This window comes from Leptonychotes weddellii, chromosome 9 (genome assembly GCF_054177405.1).
Source record: "Leptonychotes weddellii isolate Sample4059 chromosome 9, ASM5417740v2, whole genome shotgun sequence".
Taxonomy (NCBI): domain Eukaryota; kingdom Metazoa; phylum Chordata; class Mammalia; order Carnivora; family Phocidae; genus Leptonychotes; species Leptonychotes weddellii.
In genome coordinates this window covers 11,457,475-11,476,887 of record NC_138377.1, presented here as the reverse complement: position 1 = coordinate 11,476,887, position 19,413 = coordinate 11,457,475, and the positions used below count along the sequence as shown (strand labels likewise).

The following is a 19,413-nucleotide window of genomic DNA, read 5'->3' as shown; positions in this document are numbered from 1 at the left end:
TTTTTTTTATTTTACAGAAATAGAAAAACCAATCCTAAAATTAATGGAATCTCAAGGAACTCCAAATGGCCAAAACAATCTTCAAAAAGAACAGAATTGAAAGACTCATACTTCCTCATTCCAAAGCTTACTACAAAGCTACAGCAATCAAAACAGCATGGTACTGGCATAAAGACAGACCCCAAAGAATTCAAAGCAGGGACCCAAACAGGTATTTGTACATCAATGTTCACAGCTGCATTATTCACAATAGCTAAAACATGGAAGGGACCTAAGTGTCCATCAATGGATGAACAGATAAACAAAACGTGATGTAAGCATACAATGGAATATTTTCTAGCCTTAAATCTATTTATTTATTTTTTTAAAGATTTATTCATTTATTTTAGAGACAGAAAGAGAGCACATGCTTGCCAGGGAAGGGGAGACAAGCAGACTCCCCGCTGAGCAGCAGGCATGACGCGGGGCTCGATCCCAGGACCCAGACATCATGACCTGAGCTGAAATCAAGAGTTGGACGCTTGACCAGCTGGGCCACCCAGGTGCTCCTATCTAGCCTTAAATTAAAAAGGAGGGAAATTCGGACATATGCTACAACATGGATGGACCTTGAGTACGTGATGCTCAGTGAAGTAAGTCAGTCACAACAAGATAAATATCATGATTCCAGTTGAATGAGGTACTTAGAGCAGTCAAAATCATAGAGACAGAGAGCAGGATAGGGGGTGCCAGGGGCAGGGGAGTGAGCGTTTCATGGGGACAGAGTTCCAGTTTTACAAGATGAAAAGCATCCTGGAGATAGAGGGTGCCGATGACTGCACGACACTGAGGCTGTATTTCACGCCACCCAACTGCACACTTTAAAATGGTTAAGGTGGTAAGATACGTATTTTACCACAAGAAAGGTAACTGGGGAAAAAGTACACTTGAGAAAACAGCTAACACCATCGGGAGAGGTTGGAGAACATGAGAGGAGTGCTCGCAGGAAGGGCAGCTGGGGCGGGACCTTGGGAAGCATCTTAGCTTCGGGGCCAGGAAAGGAGACGCAGACGGGGTCTCAGGGTGGAGACGACGAGAGGGTCAGGGCGCTGGAGGCCCAGAGGCCCCGGACCAGGCAGTGGGTGGCCGAGCTCTGGGAATGCAGTTCTGGGGCGCGCTGGAGGGCACCACCCGAGGAGCAGAGAAAAGAAGGTGAGTGGTGAAGGACAGGATGTGTGAAGCACACGCCTGTGGGAGGAAGAATGGAGACTTATCTACGCGCTGTCTTTCCATGGAGGCAACCTGAGCCCAACGAGCAGACAAGGCCCCTTCTCTTCAGAAGGCAGGCTCTAGAAGCTGAAGAGGAGAGCCCCTTCCTGGCTGTCCCACCCAGCCACTGTCTTCTCGGCAAAGGTGGGATGAAGTGGGCGTGGGAGCAGAGAAACGGAATAGGGCTGGGAGCTTTCAGAAAAGCTTTAAACGACAACTCCACCCTGTGGGGACAGAACACTGACATCAGGGTCACCTTGGGGACTGGGGTGTTGGGCGCTGGCATCTGCAGCATGGGGCTGCCAGTTCTCCCTAGTGATAATACTCTGTGGCCAGCCCGGGGCAGAGGGGAGCGACAATGGAAGCCTCAGGACTGATAGATGGACACACAGGGAGGGGCAGGGGGCTGGGGGACGCAGGAGCCACAGAGAGGGCGACAGACTGCAGGAAATGATAAAGGTGGGGTGAGGAGGTGGGAGAGAATTTTGGGTGGTATGTACATAGAAGTTCCCAGCAAATAGTATGCTGGCTGGTTTATTGTGAAAACCTGCCCGAACAGAAATATAATAAAAAGTGAAGTAGTTCGCATTTAATAAGCACCACATATGTGCCTAGTGATGGTGGGATGGGCATCTGCAGATCCCAGGCAAGACGAACACTTGGTCTCTCATTTTGATCACACTGGCAACGTGCTTAGCCAAAATCTGTGGACATGTGACTTCATTCTGGACGATGTGATGTCAGCAGAAGCTGCTGGGGGAGCCTCCCGCAGGGGTGTCTAAGAGGAGGGCTGTCCCGGCTGGCGCACACTCTGCCCTCAGCCCTGGAGGGAGTATGAGGCTGAGAGCCATTCTCCAGAATGGCTGAGCAGAAAGAGAGAAAGCGCTGGGTCCCTGAGGCCGTGATGCACTGTGCTGTGACTGCAGCCTTTCCCCAGACTTGTTGTCATAGGGGGAGAAATTCACTCCTATTTGGTTAAGTCACTGTGAGCTGGTTTTGTTAATTACATCTGGTTACATCCCTCACTAACACAGACACTAAACGGCAGGGTTGGGATCTGAACCTGACCCCAGAGCCCTCTAAACAGCTCTACTATACTGACAAGAACAGGAAGCCCTTAAGTAGCACCTTGGGAATAAAAACTAAAGCCTCTTGATGAAAAGATCAAGTAGGCAAGATGCACAGAGGGAAGACCTAATCCGGGTGTGAGGTGAAATGGGCTGGCAAGAAGTGGGGGAGGACGGGTGCTATGGAGAGAGCACCAAGTGATGAAAGGCCTGCAGTACTTGGAAACTGAGTTGGGGGATGAGGGATGGTGGGAGAGGAGGGACCAGGAATCGTGATCACATAGGTGGAATTAGGCAAAAGAGCCAGTGTGTGAAGGACATAGATGACGATCAAAAATGGTTTGTCCTAACAGCTCTACGCAACCAGCTCATTGCAATATAACCACTAAGTGCTCAAATATATACAAAGAAACATTTAAATGTTTAAATGCTTTTCTTACCCCTATTGCTAGGAGGAATGATAAATATCAACTGTTTTCCTGATAAACAAAAGGAGCTCAGCCGCTGAAACAGCCTGTTCTGAATCAGAAAGCCAGATGCTATAAATAAGTGTGCATCCTTATTTTCCTTTGCGCCAAAGGCTAACACACTCGTTATACTCACTGATAAACACTTACTGGAAGCCTAATTGGTATAGAGCTCCAATCCATGTTCTATCAGCCATGGTACCAGGAAAATCCAGAGACTCTTGGGGCTATGAGGGAACTTGAGAAACATCCAGTTGAGGTCCCAAAAGGAAAGGACATTTGTCATTTTGGTTTCCTCTCACCTCAAAACTCTTCTGATTTTTTTGTTTTGGGAGTTGGGGGTATACCCTAGATAGGAGGAAAGCAGCTTCTCCACCTGCCAGTAATAAAGCTTGAATGAAGGAAGAAGGAGCATGGCACGTGACCCAGACACAGCCAATCAGACGCTCCTGCCAGAGCTCGGCCTCTGGAGCAGGAAGGGGAGGGGTGGGATGTTTTTCCCAGTGGCAGGGCCTGGGGCTACAGGGGCAGCAGGGTCGGTGGAGGCCCTTGAGCCAGGGGTGTCTAAGCCCCCAGTCTGTGGTATTTTGTCATAGCAGTTTGAATGGACTAAGACAATAAGCCTTTGGATAACACTATGTAGCCAAGCTACATAAAAAGATACAAGTATCTTTTTTTTTTTTTTTTAAGATTTCTTACTCATTCGTTTGAGAGAGAGTGCGAGAGCACAAGCAGGGAGAAGGGTCAGAGAGAGAGGGAGAAGCAGACTCCCCGCTGAGCAGAGAGCCCGATGTGGGGTTTGATCCCAGGACCCTGGGATCATGACCTGAGCCAAAGGCAGACGCTCAACTGACCTCGCCAGGAGCCATTTTAATTGCTTTACAAGAATTGACCCATTGCTCGTCCTAACAACCCTACAAGGACAAGCAAGTACTGTTACGGTCCTCCATTTACAGATGAGGACACTGGAGCACAGACTCCAGTCTGGGGTCCCCTGCGTGACTATGTGGGGTCTCAGTGTGTTGGTGGAAGAGGCAGGACCTGAATCCGGGCAGTCTGGTTCCAGAGTCGGAGCTCTGAGCCACGATACTCGGCTATCTCTGCAACTTTAATTACAGACATGTCACTCATGCTTAACTTACCAGGCCCACTCATGCTGCATAAAGCAAACTATAGCTAAATAAAAGGCCCCTAAAAATGCCATATGTTCCCTGCACTATTTTGGGGATTCAGCAGTATTTTTTACTGCTAATGGGGCCCTTGCTTCCATGGCTCTTTGGGATCCCCGAGGCTGCAAAGCACTCAGGCCTTTCCAGCTTGCAGAATTTTCGAGAAACCTCACAGACCCCATGAAACCCACTGGCACCACAGCCAATATCCAAGGCGCTAAGGTTGTGTCAGTCAGGCATTTCCCCTCGGCTGCCGTGTCTTTCACGGTTTGGACCTCCTTCCCGTAACTAAAACAACCCATAGCCCATAGTAAGTCACAGGTGTGTCATAAAGAGAGTCTGGAAATACAAGCTGACGACTACAAATTCGCCCTTCACGCCCAGTTCTGAGCTCTGGCATCACCGCCGACGGCCCTGTCCTCCTGGGGCTCTTGGCATCTTATACATAGTGATGACTCGCTGGCTCTGGGAAAGCGCCCAGAGAGCTCCAGGTGCTTCTGAAAGCCCAATGCCCAGCATACCGCTCGGATATATAGCATGTCCTCCCCTGTGTTCCCGTAAACCCTGAGAGTATACAGCTCCTCCGCAGCTCAGGTCAACATACCCCAGTAACAAGAGGAAGCCCTCTCCCCATGAACACATCTGAGAATAAAAGGCACTTGGGTTGACCCTGGAGGCATTTGCTATCCACAGCTTCGGGTCCTTAGATGGCGTGTTTGCTCACCCAGTTCTGACTACCCCTTTCAAACACCCTAATCATCTCTGTACAGGACAAAGGAAAATTTTCCAGTTTTGATGGCGTGGCGGAGATTGCAATCAGAATATATGCTGTAAAATGAAGTAAAATAAAATAGAAACATTCACATTTCTGTAAGGGCTCCGGTCTGAAAGAAGGACCAATAAAGTGGACTTTTGAGAACACGTGGGTGTAACGTGCACCGGGGGCAGCAGGGGAGAGGCTGCTTCCGTCTGCCGGCCCCGCGTGGCTGGTGGCCGGGAAGGGGACAGCAGCGGCATGAGGCCAAGTGAGAGCAGTCACGCGATGAAGGCGCAGGCCCTGGAGCCCACTGCCCGGGCTTCACCCAAACTCCCTACTCACCAGCCATGGGTTGTCGCCTACGGCTGCTGAGTAGGGAGTCGGACATAACATGTCAAATGCTTAGAAGGGTGTCTGCCACAGGGCCGACCTATACGTGTTGCTATATGCCTGTTGCTGGTGCTTTTATGAGGCAAAGTAGCAGATACTGAGGGGCTCGGGCTCGGGGCTTGACCTGAGGGGGAACGAAGGGGAAAGAGAGGAGCCCTGGGAATGGTGCGGGGGTGCCGGTGGGTGGCAAAGGAAGGACGGAAAGGGAGACATGACAGCGAGATTTCAGGCCTTTCTTGCTTGCGGTGTCCAGTGGAGAGGCGGCAGTGTGGCCTGGGCAGAGGGACATGGGACAGATGCCTGGGTCACACACGCCAGGCGGCGGCAACATCCCCGAGCCACCCCCCTTGCGAGAAAAGAAGGGGCTGTGATGGTTATTTCTACCAGGAAAGACAGGTCCATTCACCGTCACCACACCTCTGCCACCTCACTAAATCCCAGATAACGTTCATGTAATACCACAGATATCTGGTAGAACAATAATTAGACTCTAAATGGCATCCTAGTCATTTGAGTGAGGTCGTCAAAATGCCACTTGCGAAAATGTTGTTTCCTTTTGGGAGCAAGAGCGCCTCTTTTCCGGTCTTTCAGAGACGAGCCACCTCTGAGGGGGCTCCGGGAATGAGAAGGTCTTTTGGCACAAGGGAGGGACTTAGCAATTACCTTCCTAGTCCCCAAATCCCAATTACACAAACTGGATGCGTGGCCATGGAGCTGGACAACACTAAGCACAAGCAAGGAAAAGCCAAAGCCTATTTTTGGAATTCAAGAGGGAGAGTCAGCAGCCAACACCCGGGGGGGAGGGGACAGGAATAAAATAATCAGATACCCCTCAAATTTAGCCTGGAGCTTATGTCTAAAATCCATCAGTATTGAAATAGAACAAGTAACACAGCGAACTGTCTTCATTTTTCACCTCTGTGGGCAGGTTGGCCGTGTCCTAAAAGTTCTTGTAACAGACATCCTTCAGTTGATGGGGACAATTTTCTTTTCTACATCATATGTCCTTAATGAGTTAGTTGATAAATGCAATCCTTTGCAGTTATGTAAAATTGTGGGTTTTTTTTTTAAACTTTAACATGGTGCATAGATAATATTTCATGTCTTTACTTTTAGCAGTGAAAAACTAAGCAATTGGGACATTTTGGACCACTATCTGTAGGAGAGTGCCCGGCCTCATTCTTACTTTACAGATGGGGAAACTAAGACCCAGAGAGAAGACAGGACCTGCCCAGGGTGACACAGTGGCAGACCTGAAATCCGAGCTCTGGTGCTCAGTTCCGAGCCCCTGTTTCTAAATTAACTAAAAATAAAAGTACACATGACAGTGGAGTTTGAGAGATCTGCTCAACAAGAGTCCGGGTCCAGGAAAAGCTTCTAAAAGTCATGCTTATGGGACTCTCAGATACAAAGAAAAGTACCCCCCCGCCAGGTTTTGAGGAAACAGATGATGCCCATCAAATCTTGCTTAATAAGATTTCTCCTCTGAAATGAGAAATAAAATGCCCCCCTCCATTTCTCTTTTTGCTTTAAAACACCAATACTGATTCAAGCAGAGGTTTCTCAAAGCTTTATTGCTTTGGCAAATGCTGAACTTAAAGGATACCACTGCCTCTGGCCACGGTGGGAGGAGTAGAGAGTGGGCTGTTTTTCAAAGGTCACAGACTTTATTACAGAATTTGGATGCTGGACGCCATCCTCCGGCACGCTCTCTGCTCAACTATATGAAGCAACTCGATCAAGTTTGCCTAGCGAGGGAAGGGTCTCCAGGGTCCTACTCAAATACTATTCCATCTGCCGTTGTGCTGATGTAGCTGCTCCTTGTTATTCTTGCAAAATGAATCACTGAATTCAAGAACCGGGTGTTTCGTTCGTCCACCACCTCCTCCTCCACTACCTCTCACCTTGGGTCTTCATCTGTTCTCAGTCCTCCTGCCCTGGCTGGGGGCACTGCGTGTTTGCCCTTCAACTTCGGCTGTTGCTTTGCCCACGCAGGGACGGAGGGAGGGAAGTGAGGAGTCAAGGTAATAGCGATGCAGGGGCGTGTCACACACCAAACAGGTGCTCAGTGAATGCTTGAATGAAGGGAGATCCAAGTGAGGATCCATTCTTCCGAATATCCTTTAAGGGGGCCACCCGAACAAGAGAGCACTTGGGAAGAGGGCCCGCAAAATGCTGACAATCTGAAGTCAATGCACGTGGCCTGAGCGCCAAATTTGACCCACGGCTTGTTGTCACAGAGTCCAACAGCTAAGAGTCATTTCATAGATGAACATTTGCCAGCAGTTGGATGAGAGGAAATACTGACTTTGAGCCCAAATTAAGTGAAATGTTATCCTCCAGAACCATCCCATTCTTCTCATTAGTGGACCCGTATTACAGAAAGTTATACTCACTATTGTATTTTGAATTTAATCAGTAAAAATTCTGTGAAATTTGTTTCCTCTCTTGTCATACCTACACCATATCCTTGATTTTGCCTCTTGGTTCTCAAAGCCTAAAATATTTAGTGTCTGGCTCTCTTTATAGAAAAGCTTGCCAACCCCCAAACTAAAGGAATGGGATACTTCGTGCTAAAGGGAAGAAGGCGATATAACAGTTGTCTTCAATCTGATGGGTTGTCACTGAAGGAGAACGGGACTTGCCCTGTTGTTCCAAAGAGACAGAATAGGTGGGAGTTTCAGGAGACGAACTTCAGATCCATCCTTCCTAATAACCAGAGAGGAATAGAATGGTATGTATTATAGACCAAGAGCTGTGTGGCTCTTTTATACCTATTGTCTCAGCAAGCTTCATAACTATCTCTGAGGTGGAAGCCCGGAGTGGCTCTTTCCAAAATCACAAGCTAGGAAAGAGTCATGCCAGGATTTGAACTCAGATATTCTTTGACTCCAAGGCTGGTTTTTTCCACTCCTCAATGAAAGACCCTACTAAGGGTCAAGCATTATCTGCCAGGGTAATTACAGAGGGACATTTACTTCAGAAAGCAGACTATCAACACCACTGATAAGAACGGTAACATGCACTGTGCATACACTTTCACTTCAACCCTTACAATAACCCTCAGAGGTAGGTCCTATCATTATCTGTATTTTCCCCATAAGGGGACAGGTTTAGGGAGGTAAAGGAATCTGCCCAAGTTCATACTCAGCATGTAAAGCAGCAGAAATGAGATTCAGACAAAGATCTGATATCCAGACATGAGATATTGTTAGGAGGGCAACACTATCCAAATGATCCACAGAATCAATACAATCTCTATGAAAATTCTAACAGTTTTCTTTGCAGAAATGGAAAAGCCAATCTTCAAATTCACGTGGACTTGCAAGGGGCCCTGAATAGAGCAAAAACAATCTTGAAAAAGAGCAAAGAGGGAGACTCACACTTCTTGATTTCAAAGCTTATAACAAAGCTACAATAGTCAAAACCGTGTGGTATGGGCATAAGGATAAACATATAGACCAATGGAATAGAACTGAAATCCAAGAAACAAACCCACACATCTACAGTCAATTGATTTTTGACCCGGGTGCCCAGTCCATTCAAAGGAGAAAGAATGGTCTCTCAACACATGTTGTTAGGACAACTGGATTTCCAAATGCAAACAATGACGCTGGATCCCTACTTAAAATACAGACATTAACTCAAAATGGATTAACATACTAAATATAAGAGCAAAAACCATAAAATTCTTGCAGGAAAACATAGGACTATATCTTCATGACCTTGGATTTGGCAAGGGATTCTTAGATATGACACCAGATGCGCGAGCAACAAAAGAAAAAAAATTGACATAGGGAATTAAAAGCTTTTGTGGATAAAAGGACATTATCAAGAGAATGGAAAGACAGCCTACAAAATGGGATAAATATTTACAAATCATATCTGTTAAGGGTTTATTACCCACAATAAACCAAGAACTCCTATAACTCAACAACAGAAAGACAAACAACCCAAATTAAAAATTGGTGACGGCCTTGAACAGCTATTTCTCCAAACAAGACACATAAATGGCCAAAAAGCACATGAAGAGCTATTCAACATCATTAGTCATTAGGGAAACGCAAATCAAACCCACACTGAAATACCATTTCACACCTACTAAAATGGCTATGACAAAACAGAACAAAACAGAAGTTAAAAGTATTGGTGAGGATGTGGAGAACTTGGAACTCTTGTGCCTCACTGCTGGGAATGAAAAATGGTGCAGCTGCTGTAAAAAATAGTTTGGTAGTTCTTTAAAAAGTTAAACACAGAATTACCGTATGAGCCAGCAATTCCACTCTTGGATGTATACTTAAAAGAACTGAAAACAGGAACTCCAATATGTGTACACCAGTGTTCATCGCAGCATTATTCATGATAGTCAAAAGGTGGAAACACTACACGTGTCCACCAATAGACGGATGGATAAACAAAATGTGGTATATACATATAAGGGAAAATTATTCAGCCAAAAAAGGAATGAAGTCTGATACATGCTATCAGATGTGTTATCACAACAGAGCGGAGCCTCAAAAACATGCGGCTAGGTGAAATAAGCCAGACATAAGACACCAACTACTGCATGCTTCCATTTACGTGATGCCAACTCACAGAGACAGAACGGAGATGAGAGGTTACCAGGTTAGGGAGGGAGGAGGCAATAGGGAGCTACTGTTTGATGGGTAAAGAGTTGCTATTTGGGGTAATGGAAAATTTGGAAATAGTCATGAAGGTTGTACAATATCGTGAATGTAATTAATGCCACTGAATTGTACACCTTTTAAAAAGGTTAAAATGGCATATTAAAATTCACTGAGGGCCATAAAAAGGGAGCAATGATACTTAATTCAAGAAATGCTTCCATAATAGTGGAAACGTAGGTGCCGGTGGTCATGTCAGTCACTGAGATGCTTCAGGGCAGGCCTGCCATGCAGGCTCCTGGTCCCTGCTGGGTGACCCCCAAAGCTGGACCAGAGTTGGGATCTGTACGGTGCTCTGCCCCACAGTGGGCCCAGCTCTTCCTCTTCCTCCCCTATTTCCCAGTTACATGACCTTTACACTCTGGGCCCACCTGGGGAAGACCTACTCATTGCATATCCAGGGAAAGTTTATCTCAAAAATCAAAGGAAAGGGAGTGGGACGAGAAGGTACACTAGCTTTGAAGCACTGGTTTATTCAGCAGGTTTTTACTGAACACCTACCATGAACTAAACATTCTGCCTTCATCTCTCAGAAGGTCAGGTCACACCGACCCCTCCTAGGGAGCTTGGCACCCAGGTCAAGGCCGGGCTTCTGCAGCCCAACTGGGGCTGCACGAAACACCAAATGCTAATAGAAACTGACAAATGGTAGGCCTGTTAAGCAGACTTAGACGTTCAAGTGTTTTTCACAATGCTCCCTGATTAAATAAGTGTTTGGGTTAGGAATGTGTAAATGTCCCTTTGGTACAAGCACTAGCCAGACAGTTCTACCCACAGAACTATAATGTTGTTGAGATTTACCATAAACAAATGAATATGAGTTCAACAGGGAAGATAAAAATATCATTTCTGTCTCTAAAGCTGCCATAGCTATGTAGAGGGGGCACATACACCCTTCTAGAGGGTCCCCAGAACATTCTGTCAAAATGGAGCCATTAATAGTCAAATTCAAGAAACAAACCTACTTAGCAGTTTGAGTTCATTCTAAAAAACAGAGGAAGCAGTGCTTGTTGCTTTACTTTTAATAGCATGGGTTGTCATGCCAACTAGTGCTGCTATTTAAATTGAAGGGGGAAGAAAAAAGTGTTCCTTCCTATACAAACCTTTCAGCGGGGCTCACAATTAGTCTTTTAAAAACACGAAAATTCATTGCACTGGAGATACGGTAAACATTGTGCTTATATTTAAACCTGTCGGAATGAGGATGTGATAAACCTCTGGTTTGTATTTCCTTTGTACAATGCTCCTTGCCCAGTATCTGGCTGCGTGGTGCCCTAAAAAGAAGAAAGGCATTCTGTGGGCACATGCCAAGGCAGCCGATCTTGGGATGGGAGAGGAACCGTCCATCCGGAATAAACACCACCGAAGAAAGAGACAGAGAGGACAGCTTTCTTGCCAGAGTGGCTCTGCTCCCCCCTGGAAGGCACAGTTCCTAAAAGGCTGGGTCTGCACCATGCTGCAGGACACACCAGAGGTGTCAACGACAGGGGGAGAGAAGATGACAAGATGTGCTGGGCACCGTGGCAGAGGGGCCCCGTCCTTTACCCGTCGGTGTAGGAGTGCCGAGGGGCCCAGCTCAGCCGGGGAGGCGAGCCAGCAGAAGGAGAATGTGCTGTGTCTGATGTGGCATATTGATGTTGTTTGGGGACAAGAGAAGGCAGGAAAGTCTGAGGCAGGGGGAGGAGGTAAGGCGTCATCTCTCCCAATAGCCTGGCCGTCGTTAACTTCTGTTTCTAAAAGGATCCAGCTGGTATAAAGGAAGATCTGTGCAGCGTTGCTGAGGCTGGGGGGACCTGCTCATGGACCAGCCGAAGGGGTCCTGTCCCAAGACATTGGGGGGCTGACAACCTGGCCCCATGCTTTCTGTTCAGTGTTCTCTCTTACCTCTCCTCCACGAGAGCAAGCCCTTGGCTCCCGGATCCTCAGGCCTCATGCCCTCGTACCCCCAGGGTCTTGAGGATGAAGGTGTCTCTCTGCTCTGAGACTTTCTGATTCTTATCGGCCCTTGATGCACCAGCAGTTTCTCCTCTCCCAAGGGCACCCCAACCTCTTAAACGTGGCTGCAAGCCCCCCGGTCCGTTCTCCTGAAAGGAACATGCCTTGCACTCACCAGTCTTCTCTAATCAGTTGTCTTTTTGTGTCTTTCTGTTTCATTTCCAACTAGACTGGAAGTTTCTGGAAGCCAAAACACCTTCTTCTCTGTTGCTTCCCCTGTGCCCGGCAACTCCTGGGCATATGCTGGTGGGAATAGCACAGCAGCATCCAGCTGCCATGTAATGAGCTCCACTCGGTATCACGTAGCAAGTGTCGGGCTCTGTTCTGAGTACCTTACCTAGTTTAATGAATAGCCTCACAATGATCTGAGATAGGTATGGCTACTGTCCCCATTTTACAGAAGGAAAAACCAAGGCATAAGGGGTTAACAACTTGCCAGGATCACACAAGTGTAATCTGAGTGGCAGACCCAGAATCCAAACCCGAGCTCCCGAACACAAGGGCCAGGGCTCAGGACACACTAGGTTGCTGACCTGGGTTTGGGGGCTGAGGAGACAGAGACGGGGTGGAGTGCCAATGGAGGGGAGACAAATGGGTGGGAATATCTACAGTAGCACACATAGGACACTACCTCATTCCTTGAAACTTGTGTAAATGTACGTGCATTTACTCATAAAGAGATACATGAAAAGATGGTCTCAACGATGTCAAGGAGGGCGGGACTCTAAGTGACTTTTATTTCCTTTTCCATACTTGTCTGTATTGTTTAATGCTTCAAGGAGTCTGCAAGGTGCTGCATATTGCAAAAAAGATAACCGATGAGGTCACTTTCATTGTGTAAGGAAAAGAAAAACAAAGAAAAAGAAAAAGAAAAAAAAGAGGGGGGGATGGGAAGAAGAGCCATCCAATGTTTCTGCACAGAAGGGTGGCGGCCACTCTTGGTGTCTCAGAAAGATCACTTTGGCCACCATGCAGGAGGTGGAGACAGGGACCGACTATACAACCACGATGAAGGACAGCAATGACAATCACTCACGCTCACGGGGCCCCCAGAAGTAGCATAGGGAGCTTAAAATCCAGCTGTCCCCACGGCAGCACCACTCCCCAGAGTCAAATGCCCACCACCAGATAAATGGGTGAACAAATTGTGCTGGATCTCCACAGCGGAATGTCATTCGACCGCAAGAAGGAATGAGTCCCATTACAGGTTACAGCATGGGTGACCTTGAAAACATTACGCTGAGAGAAGCCCAAAGGTCACTTACTGGACAGTTCCAGTTATAGGAAATACCCCAGATGGGTAAATCCATAGAGTCAGAAAGCAGATTGGTAGTGGACAGGGACTGGGGGAGGTGGGTGGGGGACAACTGCTTACTCGGGACAGGGTCTCCTTCTAGGATTTGATAGACTGATGAATGTACCGAATGCCACTGAGTTATATACTTTAAAATGGTTACGTTTATGTTACGGGAGTTCACCCCAATGAAAAAACAATACAGTTAGCCTTTTAACCTAAAGCCCTGAGAAAATGGAAGGGCAGATGAGAAGAAAAGAAGAAGAAGAAAGAAGAAGAAGAAAAAGGCGGTGGGGAGAGGAAGAGGAGGAGGAGGAGAAGAAAATGGCAGCAAATGAAGGAAGCAGGACCCTCAGCCTGGGACCAGAGGAGAGAGGGTCTGTGCTCAGCCAAGGTTGGACCTTCTGAAACTGAGCACCCAGATGCCGGCCGCTTTCTCCTAGATAGGACCTGTTTTAGTTAAAAGATCTGAGACGACATGGCCATCAAATGTTTGCTGGGGAGGCTCCAACTGCAAAACTAAGTAGAAACAGCAAGGTTGAAGCCATGTAGTCAAATGCTTTACTATTGGAAGCAGACCCTGCCCTCCCCAGCACCAGCCACGCCAGAGGGCAGCTGCCTGCGGCTTGGCTGCCTCCCCCTGGACCGGGGGCCACTCGTGGGCAGGGACCATGCCTCGCGCATGGTGGTATCCTGGCCTTAATCACAGCCCCTGGCTCAGAACGGGGGACCGCATATACATGTATTACAGAAATGAATGTCCTCCATTGTGTCTATCTTATCAACTGATTTATATATTTAGTAGATAAAACAAAGATATGGTATAAAATCCATAAGCTTCCAAGGAATGTACAGTGGTAAATTTCCCTTTCTCCCACCCTTGTCCTCCATCACCTACGAGGCAACCTCTGGCCCTGTCCCCATCGCTTTAAATGTGACCAGGGCAGTGAAATTCTGAATCGCAAAAGCTCCAGCAACCAATCGGACCACCTAGTGACTCGGGCGTCAGGTCATCCCCACAAGATGGAAGCTACGTGTGATACCAAGATGAAAGTCACTGGAGTGAAAACAAGGCCCCAGTATTCCATGCTGGGAGGAGGCACATGCCAGGCTTGTAGAGGAATGCTGCAAAGGTGACAGCCATCCCCCTACAGTCGTTCATGGCATGACGAGAAGTCCGTGGGCAGGAGCCACGCAGCCAGCCAACCACGCCAGCCACCTCAAGCTCCTCACACCTGGTTCTGAGGTCAGTGAAGTTCAAGCTGAGGGAAGGCCATGCTGCTACATGATGGGATGAAAGGAGACATGCCAACCGCAACCAACCTCGGACCCAGACAGATGGTTTCTTTAGTGGTTTGTCTGGAGGAAAAAAAGTTCACCTGAAGAGGACTCAACTGGGAGCTGGGTGGCACTGTCCCCACGGACGGACCCCACGGTGACACAGCAGACAGGCACCAAGCTGGCTGGGAGGGGAGGGTCCCAGGAAATGGAAGCACGTGGAGTAGGGAAGAATCTGGGCAGAGTCCCAGGGGGTGAGCCATGTGGGACAGGAACATCCGGGCACACTGCTTTATCTAGCCGGACTGAGAGGGGATTTTTTTGAAGACTGAGTAACCACTGTCCTGTAGAGTCACCAAACCAAAGACTAAAAAAAGACCCGAGCCACGCAGGCCCCTCTGTCCTCCAAGGCTCCTGCTTCACGTGACGGCGACGCACCGGCAGGCTAGGGGGTGAGCCGGGCGCTCATCTGACGCCAGCCAATGTGTTACTGTGTTTCATTCCCTGTCCCCATGCCCGGAAGCTGCGGCAGTGGGTATAAATTTAGAAAGAAAAAGATAAATAACGTGGAAAAGTCCACTTTAACAAAATGAGTTGTCTTCTTTCTTTCTTTTTACTCCACTCAAGAAAGGATAAACCGATCGTGTTCCTTATTCCGCCCACACCCTGGTGGACTTTGGTATTCTGGGCAGTAGCTCGATAATGCACGACCGCAGCCCGAGATTAACCAGCCTCTTCTGAAAACTGTAAAACAGTCAAGCTTCCATCCTCAGTGTTTTTTAGAAGCTGAAGGAACAAAATGACAGGACCTCGCACGAGATCTGTAATCAACTCAGGTCTCTTCTGAACAAGCAAAAGCCCTTAAATGAAGACCGTGTTTACTGATATGGATGCTGATACCAGTTCCTCTGACAATACGCTGTGCCTGATGGTGCCATTCCATCAGGAGTTACGCATCGTTTTAAACAAAGTAGAACCGGCTTTCTAAGGGAATTAGGATCACAGATGGGAGATTTTGGGTGATGGCAGAAATTACCCTGCAAGAGAAACTGCTTGAGAAATGCTTGCCTTCCCTCACATGCAAACTCGCAGCCAGTGGGTTTAGGGGCCACTGGTAGGAATTCACCACCGGTGAATTCCATGATCCAATCATCTAGCCCAATTCCTATTTCACAGAGTGAAGTGACAGGCCAAGGTCACATGGCTGCCAGGGACAGAGGGGTCAGGACCTGGTCTCACAGCTCTTCCCAGTGCTTCTTCTGCTAGAGCCCCCCCGCCAACCCCAACCTGGAAGTACCAGACTCAAGGGCTCTACCTCCGACAGCATCTCATACTGGCCTCTTCTTCCGAGGGCAATGGTCAGTAAATCATAGACCACAGATGCACTCTGCAAGCTGATGAGGCGGTCACTCTTGTGCTCGGGTATTCTGCTCAGCACAGCGTCCCGGTTGGCCTGAAAACAACACAGAAGAGAGAAGCAGATGGTGAGCCAGCCCAGGCACACAGCTATCATTTTGTGGAGAAAAGCCATCTAGGCCCTCCTGCCCCTAAGGGCTTTTGCCAAGGGCCTGGAGACAAGGGCAGGAGTGAGTAAGGGGCTTGTCACCTTGGGTTGATTATTCAAAACCCCCCCAGCACCGCAGCACACGGTTCGGGGCATTATCCAAACACAACGGCCTGGAGGTATGGTCCTGGAGGATGCTTGGTACCTGTCAGCAGGAGGCTTTGGGAGCTGATGCAAAGCAGGGTGATTTCTCCTGGCCTCGGGCTCCCAGCCAGCCCTCCTGTGCACACAGCCAGGGCTCTGGGGCAGCAGACTCACCCATCGGGTGGGGCCCTGCTGTGCCTCGCTTGTCGGTCCAGCCCCTGCTGTACATTAATGAGCGGGGGCGGGGGGGGGGGATCTCCAGTCCCGCACTCCCATCATCAAATGGTGCCATTAAGTTCCCTCAGTCCTACAGAGACGTGTCGTACTTTTCCTCTGCCACTAAAGCAACATTCAGATCCCTATATGGCACCTTCATCGGAACAGACTACAAAGACTAATGCGATCTTGTTTAGGGAAGCACCAAACAGCTGCAGAAGAGAAAGCAAGAAGCAAGCCGATTTTTGTTTTAAAAGCTATTACCAGAGGACTCAGGAGAACACTTTGCCTCTTGAGTGTTTCCACTGCTTGGCACAGAAATACAGCAGGCACATTCAAGCTTATTAATCTCATCTCTCTAGGAATCAAATGCTCTTTACAACAACGTGTTTTCATTACTTTTGAAATTTAATTTCTCGACAGAGTCTCCAGATATATCACATGTATTAGGGCCGCTAACCACTCCAACCATTTTCCTTTCCTCCCTGCTAGGGAGTTCAGAATCAATTAAGTTAGATTTTGCCTGTCTTTTCTCCCCCTGCTAATTAGCAGAAGTTTCTGGATCTATGCATCCCTAGGAGGACAGAAAGGGCCCCCTTGGTTTCTCCTGTAAAAGTGGTAGGTGAGGTACCAGGGTCCCTGGTCCGGGCAGGCTGATGGCTATCCTCCTGCCTGACATGCCCACACACCTCCTCTCTCACTAATAAGATGAAATGCCTTCTCTCTGTGTATGAGTCCAAGGTGCTCACTTTTAGCCACCCATCCGTACTTACTCACTTTAAAATTCCTTGCTCTTAAATGTCAAAGACAAATAAGAATATATAAGACAGGCTACTTCCTACCAAGTGAGTCATCTCTTATGGATACAAGCCTGCTTCTGAAGATTTCATTCTAAGGTTTTCTTGTTAGGAGCAACTTTGAGCCAACAAAAGAAGCTCTAAGGGAAACAGGGCCCTGCTATAAGGAGTCTCATTTTATCTACTTGCTATAAATGTTCCATATTAGGACCAATGCCTGGAAGAGAACAAAACAAAACAAAAATACTACTTGAGAGATTTTCAAGTTATGCCAAGTACATTTTTTTTTAATTTTTAGAGAAAGTCTATTGATGTCTTTTGATTCAAACCTCAAACAGATCCACAAATAATAAATACCCCAGAACATTGTCTCAGAGGTAGTTGTGCAAATGTAGCTCTGATAACCCTTTTTTCTCCTGGGGAAAATTCATTTGATTTGAGGTGAGAAAGCAGTACAATGCCAAACCATATCTTACAGGTGGAGAGACTATGGACAAATTGATGTTTCTAAAGTTAGAGTCAGAACCAATGAAGAATACAATTTTCTTAGACACCAAAAAAACACAGGAATTCTCATTTGGTTCTGAAATTGAGCACGTGGATTTCTGTCTAAAAACTGAGAAATCAAGAAGTCAAGGAACATGAAAAAAGCTTCCAAAAGCAACTTAATTTAGACTTCTACCTACATAATTATGGAACAATTTACAGGGAGAGCATAATCGTTTTGGTTGGAAACCCAGACGCTCATATTTACTGAGGATGTCATTGGGTTTCACCATCCTCTGAAGAGAGTTTCCAGAAATTAAACACCACAGAGGCAAATCTGATGGTCTCAAAGGGATCTCAATTTTGAGTATTATTAGTTTCTATCATTTCAATTAAGGAGCAGGAAAGGTGGAGACATCATTCCCAAGAATCTACACTTGTAGCAAGCATTCTGGAGATGTGGCTATGTTTCCCAAATTCTAAACTGGAACACACACTCTGACAACGGAACACAATATTTTCGATCAGAATTGTCCAAGAAATCTAAAATGTGTGGCCACCAGTCTTTCAGGACTTTCCCAACGTTACCAACCAAGTTTGCCCGAAGGAAACTAACTGCCAAGTTGCGAGGAGCCCAGCTGAGAATGAGGGAATGTGAGCTAGGGGGCCAACATGAGCCGGCCGCCCCCGCTGAAGAACCGATGACAAAGCATGGTGAGACCGGCTCATTTGAAAAACAGTTACTGAAAGCCACCAGGTGCCAGACTGCTCACATATATGCCTTCCCTGGTCATGCCAAGGCAGAGTAGAGAATGTAAATGACACCATTCTGAGTTACCAGCTGATAGTCAAGGAAAGATGAGCCAAGGGGGGGCAACCTGTTTCCTTCAGAGGAAGTAAGGCCAATGACGTCAAAGAGGCTTCAAATAAAAAGCAGTGGTAACTCAAGCAGTCTTGCTCTTGTAAACATCTCCGGGCCATTTCACAGAACAAGAAAACCCAAAGTTTGAAATTAAGAGAAGAATGCTGGCCTCCCTGACTAATCCCAGCTTCTCCCGATCCCTTCTTTACTCAGCCCATTGGACATTCTTCTTGGGCTCCATTTCTAAATCCTCTTCAGCTGGGTGTATTTCATGCCTCCACTGAAACCACATGCTTGGGGAAGAAGGTAAATACCACCTCTTGCCTCAGTCACGATTCCTTTTCCTCCTCCTTCACCTCCTGCCTGCCGGGTGAGGGGGGAGAGATGGGAGGAGGCAGTCTGATCTAGAAAGAGCAACAGACCACTGCAAGCTGCATCCATTTTGCCTGCTCTGGTCCTCAGGTTCCTCGTCCATAGAATGAGTGAATGGGTATGAGGACATCTAGGTCCTTCCCAGTTCCAGGAGCCTCGCTATGCTGTTCAGGCGCTCAGCACACACCACTTACGTGCCAAGGTACTAACTAACTACTGTGACACAGATTGCCTCCCACGGTTTCAAGCCCAGGCAGTCATGCCTAGCACTCCGCAGAGCAGAAAGCCAATAAATGGTGAGGCATGAAATTCTAGACGTAAACTTTGATAGCCTGGCCAGACATTAAGAAAACATTTCAAAGGAATCCGATGGCCTGGCAAAAACTCCCTCACAACATTAGAGCCAGGGAACAGGAGCGAGCTCTCACGGCCCGGGACTCCGGAATGTCCGGGGAGCAGGCGGGAGGCCTGTCCAAGAGGACGAGGCCACTTCATCAGGCTCCTGCTACAAAAACCAGAGGTTTGCATCCACCACCAGTGATTTACCCCTAAACTCTCCCTACCTCCCCAGGCAAGTTGAGTGGCTTGGAAAGGTTACCCTCAGGGGGATTCCTTCCCTTTGGAGGGTTCCTCTGGTGGTCCTTTTAGCCGTAGTTTACCTACCCACAGTTGTGTTAGGGTT

The 19,413-nt window shown here is 47.6% G+C and overlaps 1 protein-coding gene across 1 annotated transcript in view; it reads right to left on the bottom strand.

The window, feature by feature from the left end:
* TTC7B (tetratricopeptide repeat domain 7B) overlaps positions 1-19,413 on the bottom strand; it is a 219,442-nt gene that overhangs the window by 94,988 nt on the left and 105,041 nt on the right. The window contains exons 10-11 of the mRNA XM_081829739.1: positions 15,638-15,803; positions 15,387-15,515 (exon numbers count right to left, since the gene is read on the bottom strand). Coding sequence (XP_081685865.1) covers positions 15,387-15,515; positions 15,638-15,803 — 295 coding nt within the window. The remainder of the gene's footprint in view (positions 1-15,386; positions 15,516-15,637; positions 15,804-19,413) is intronic.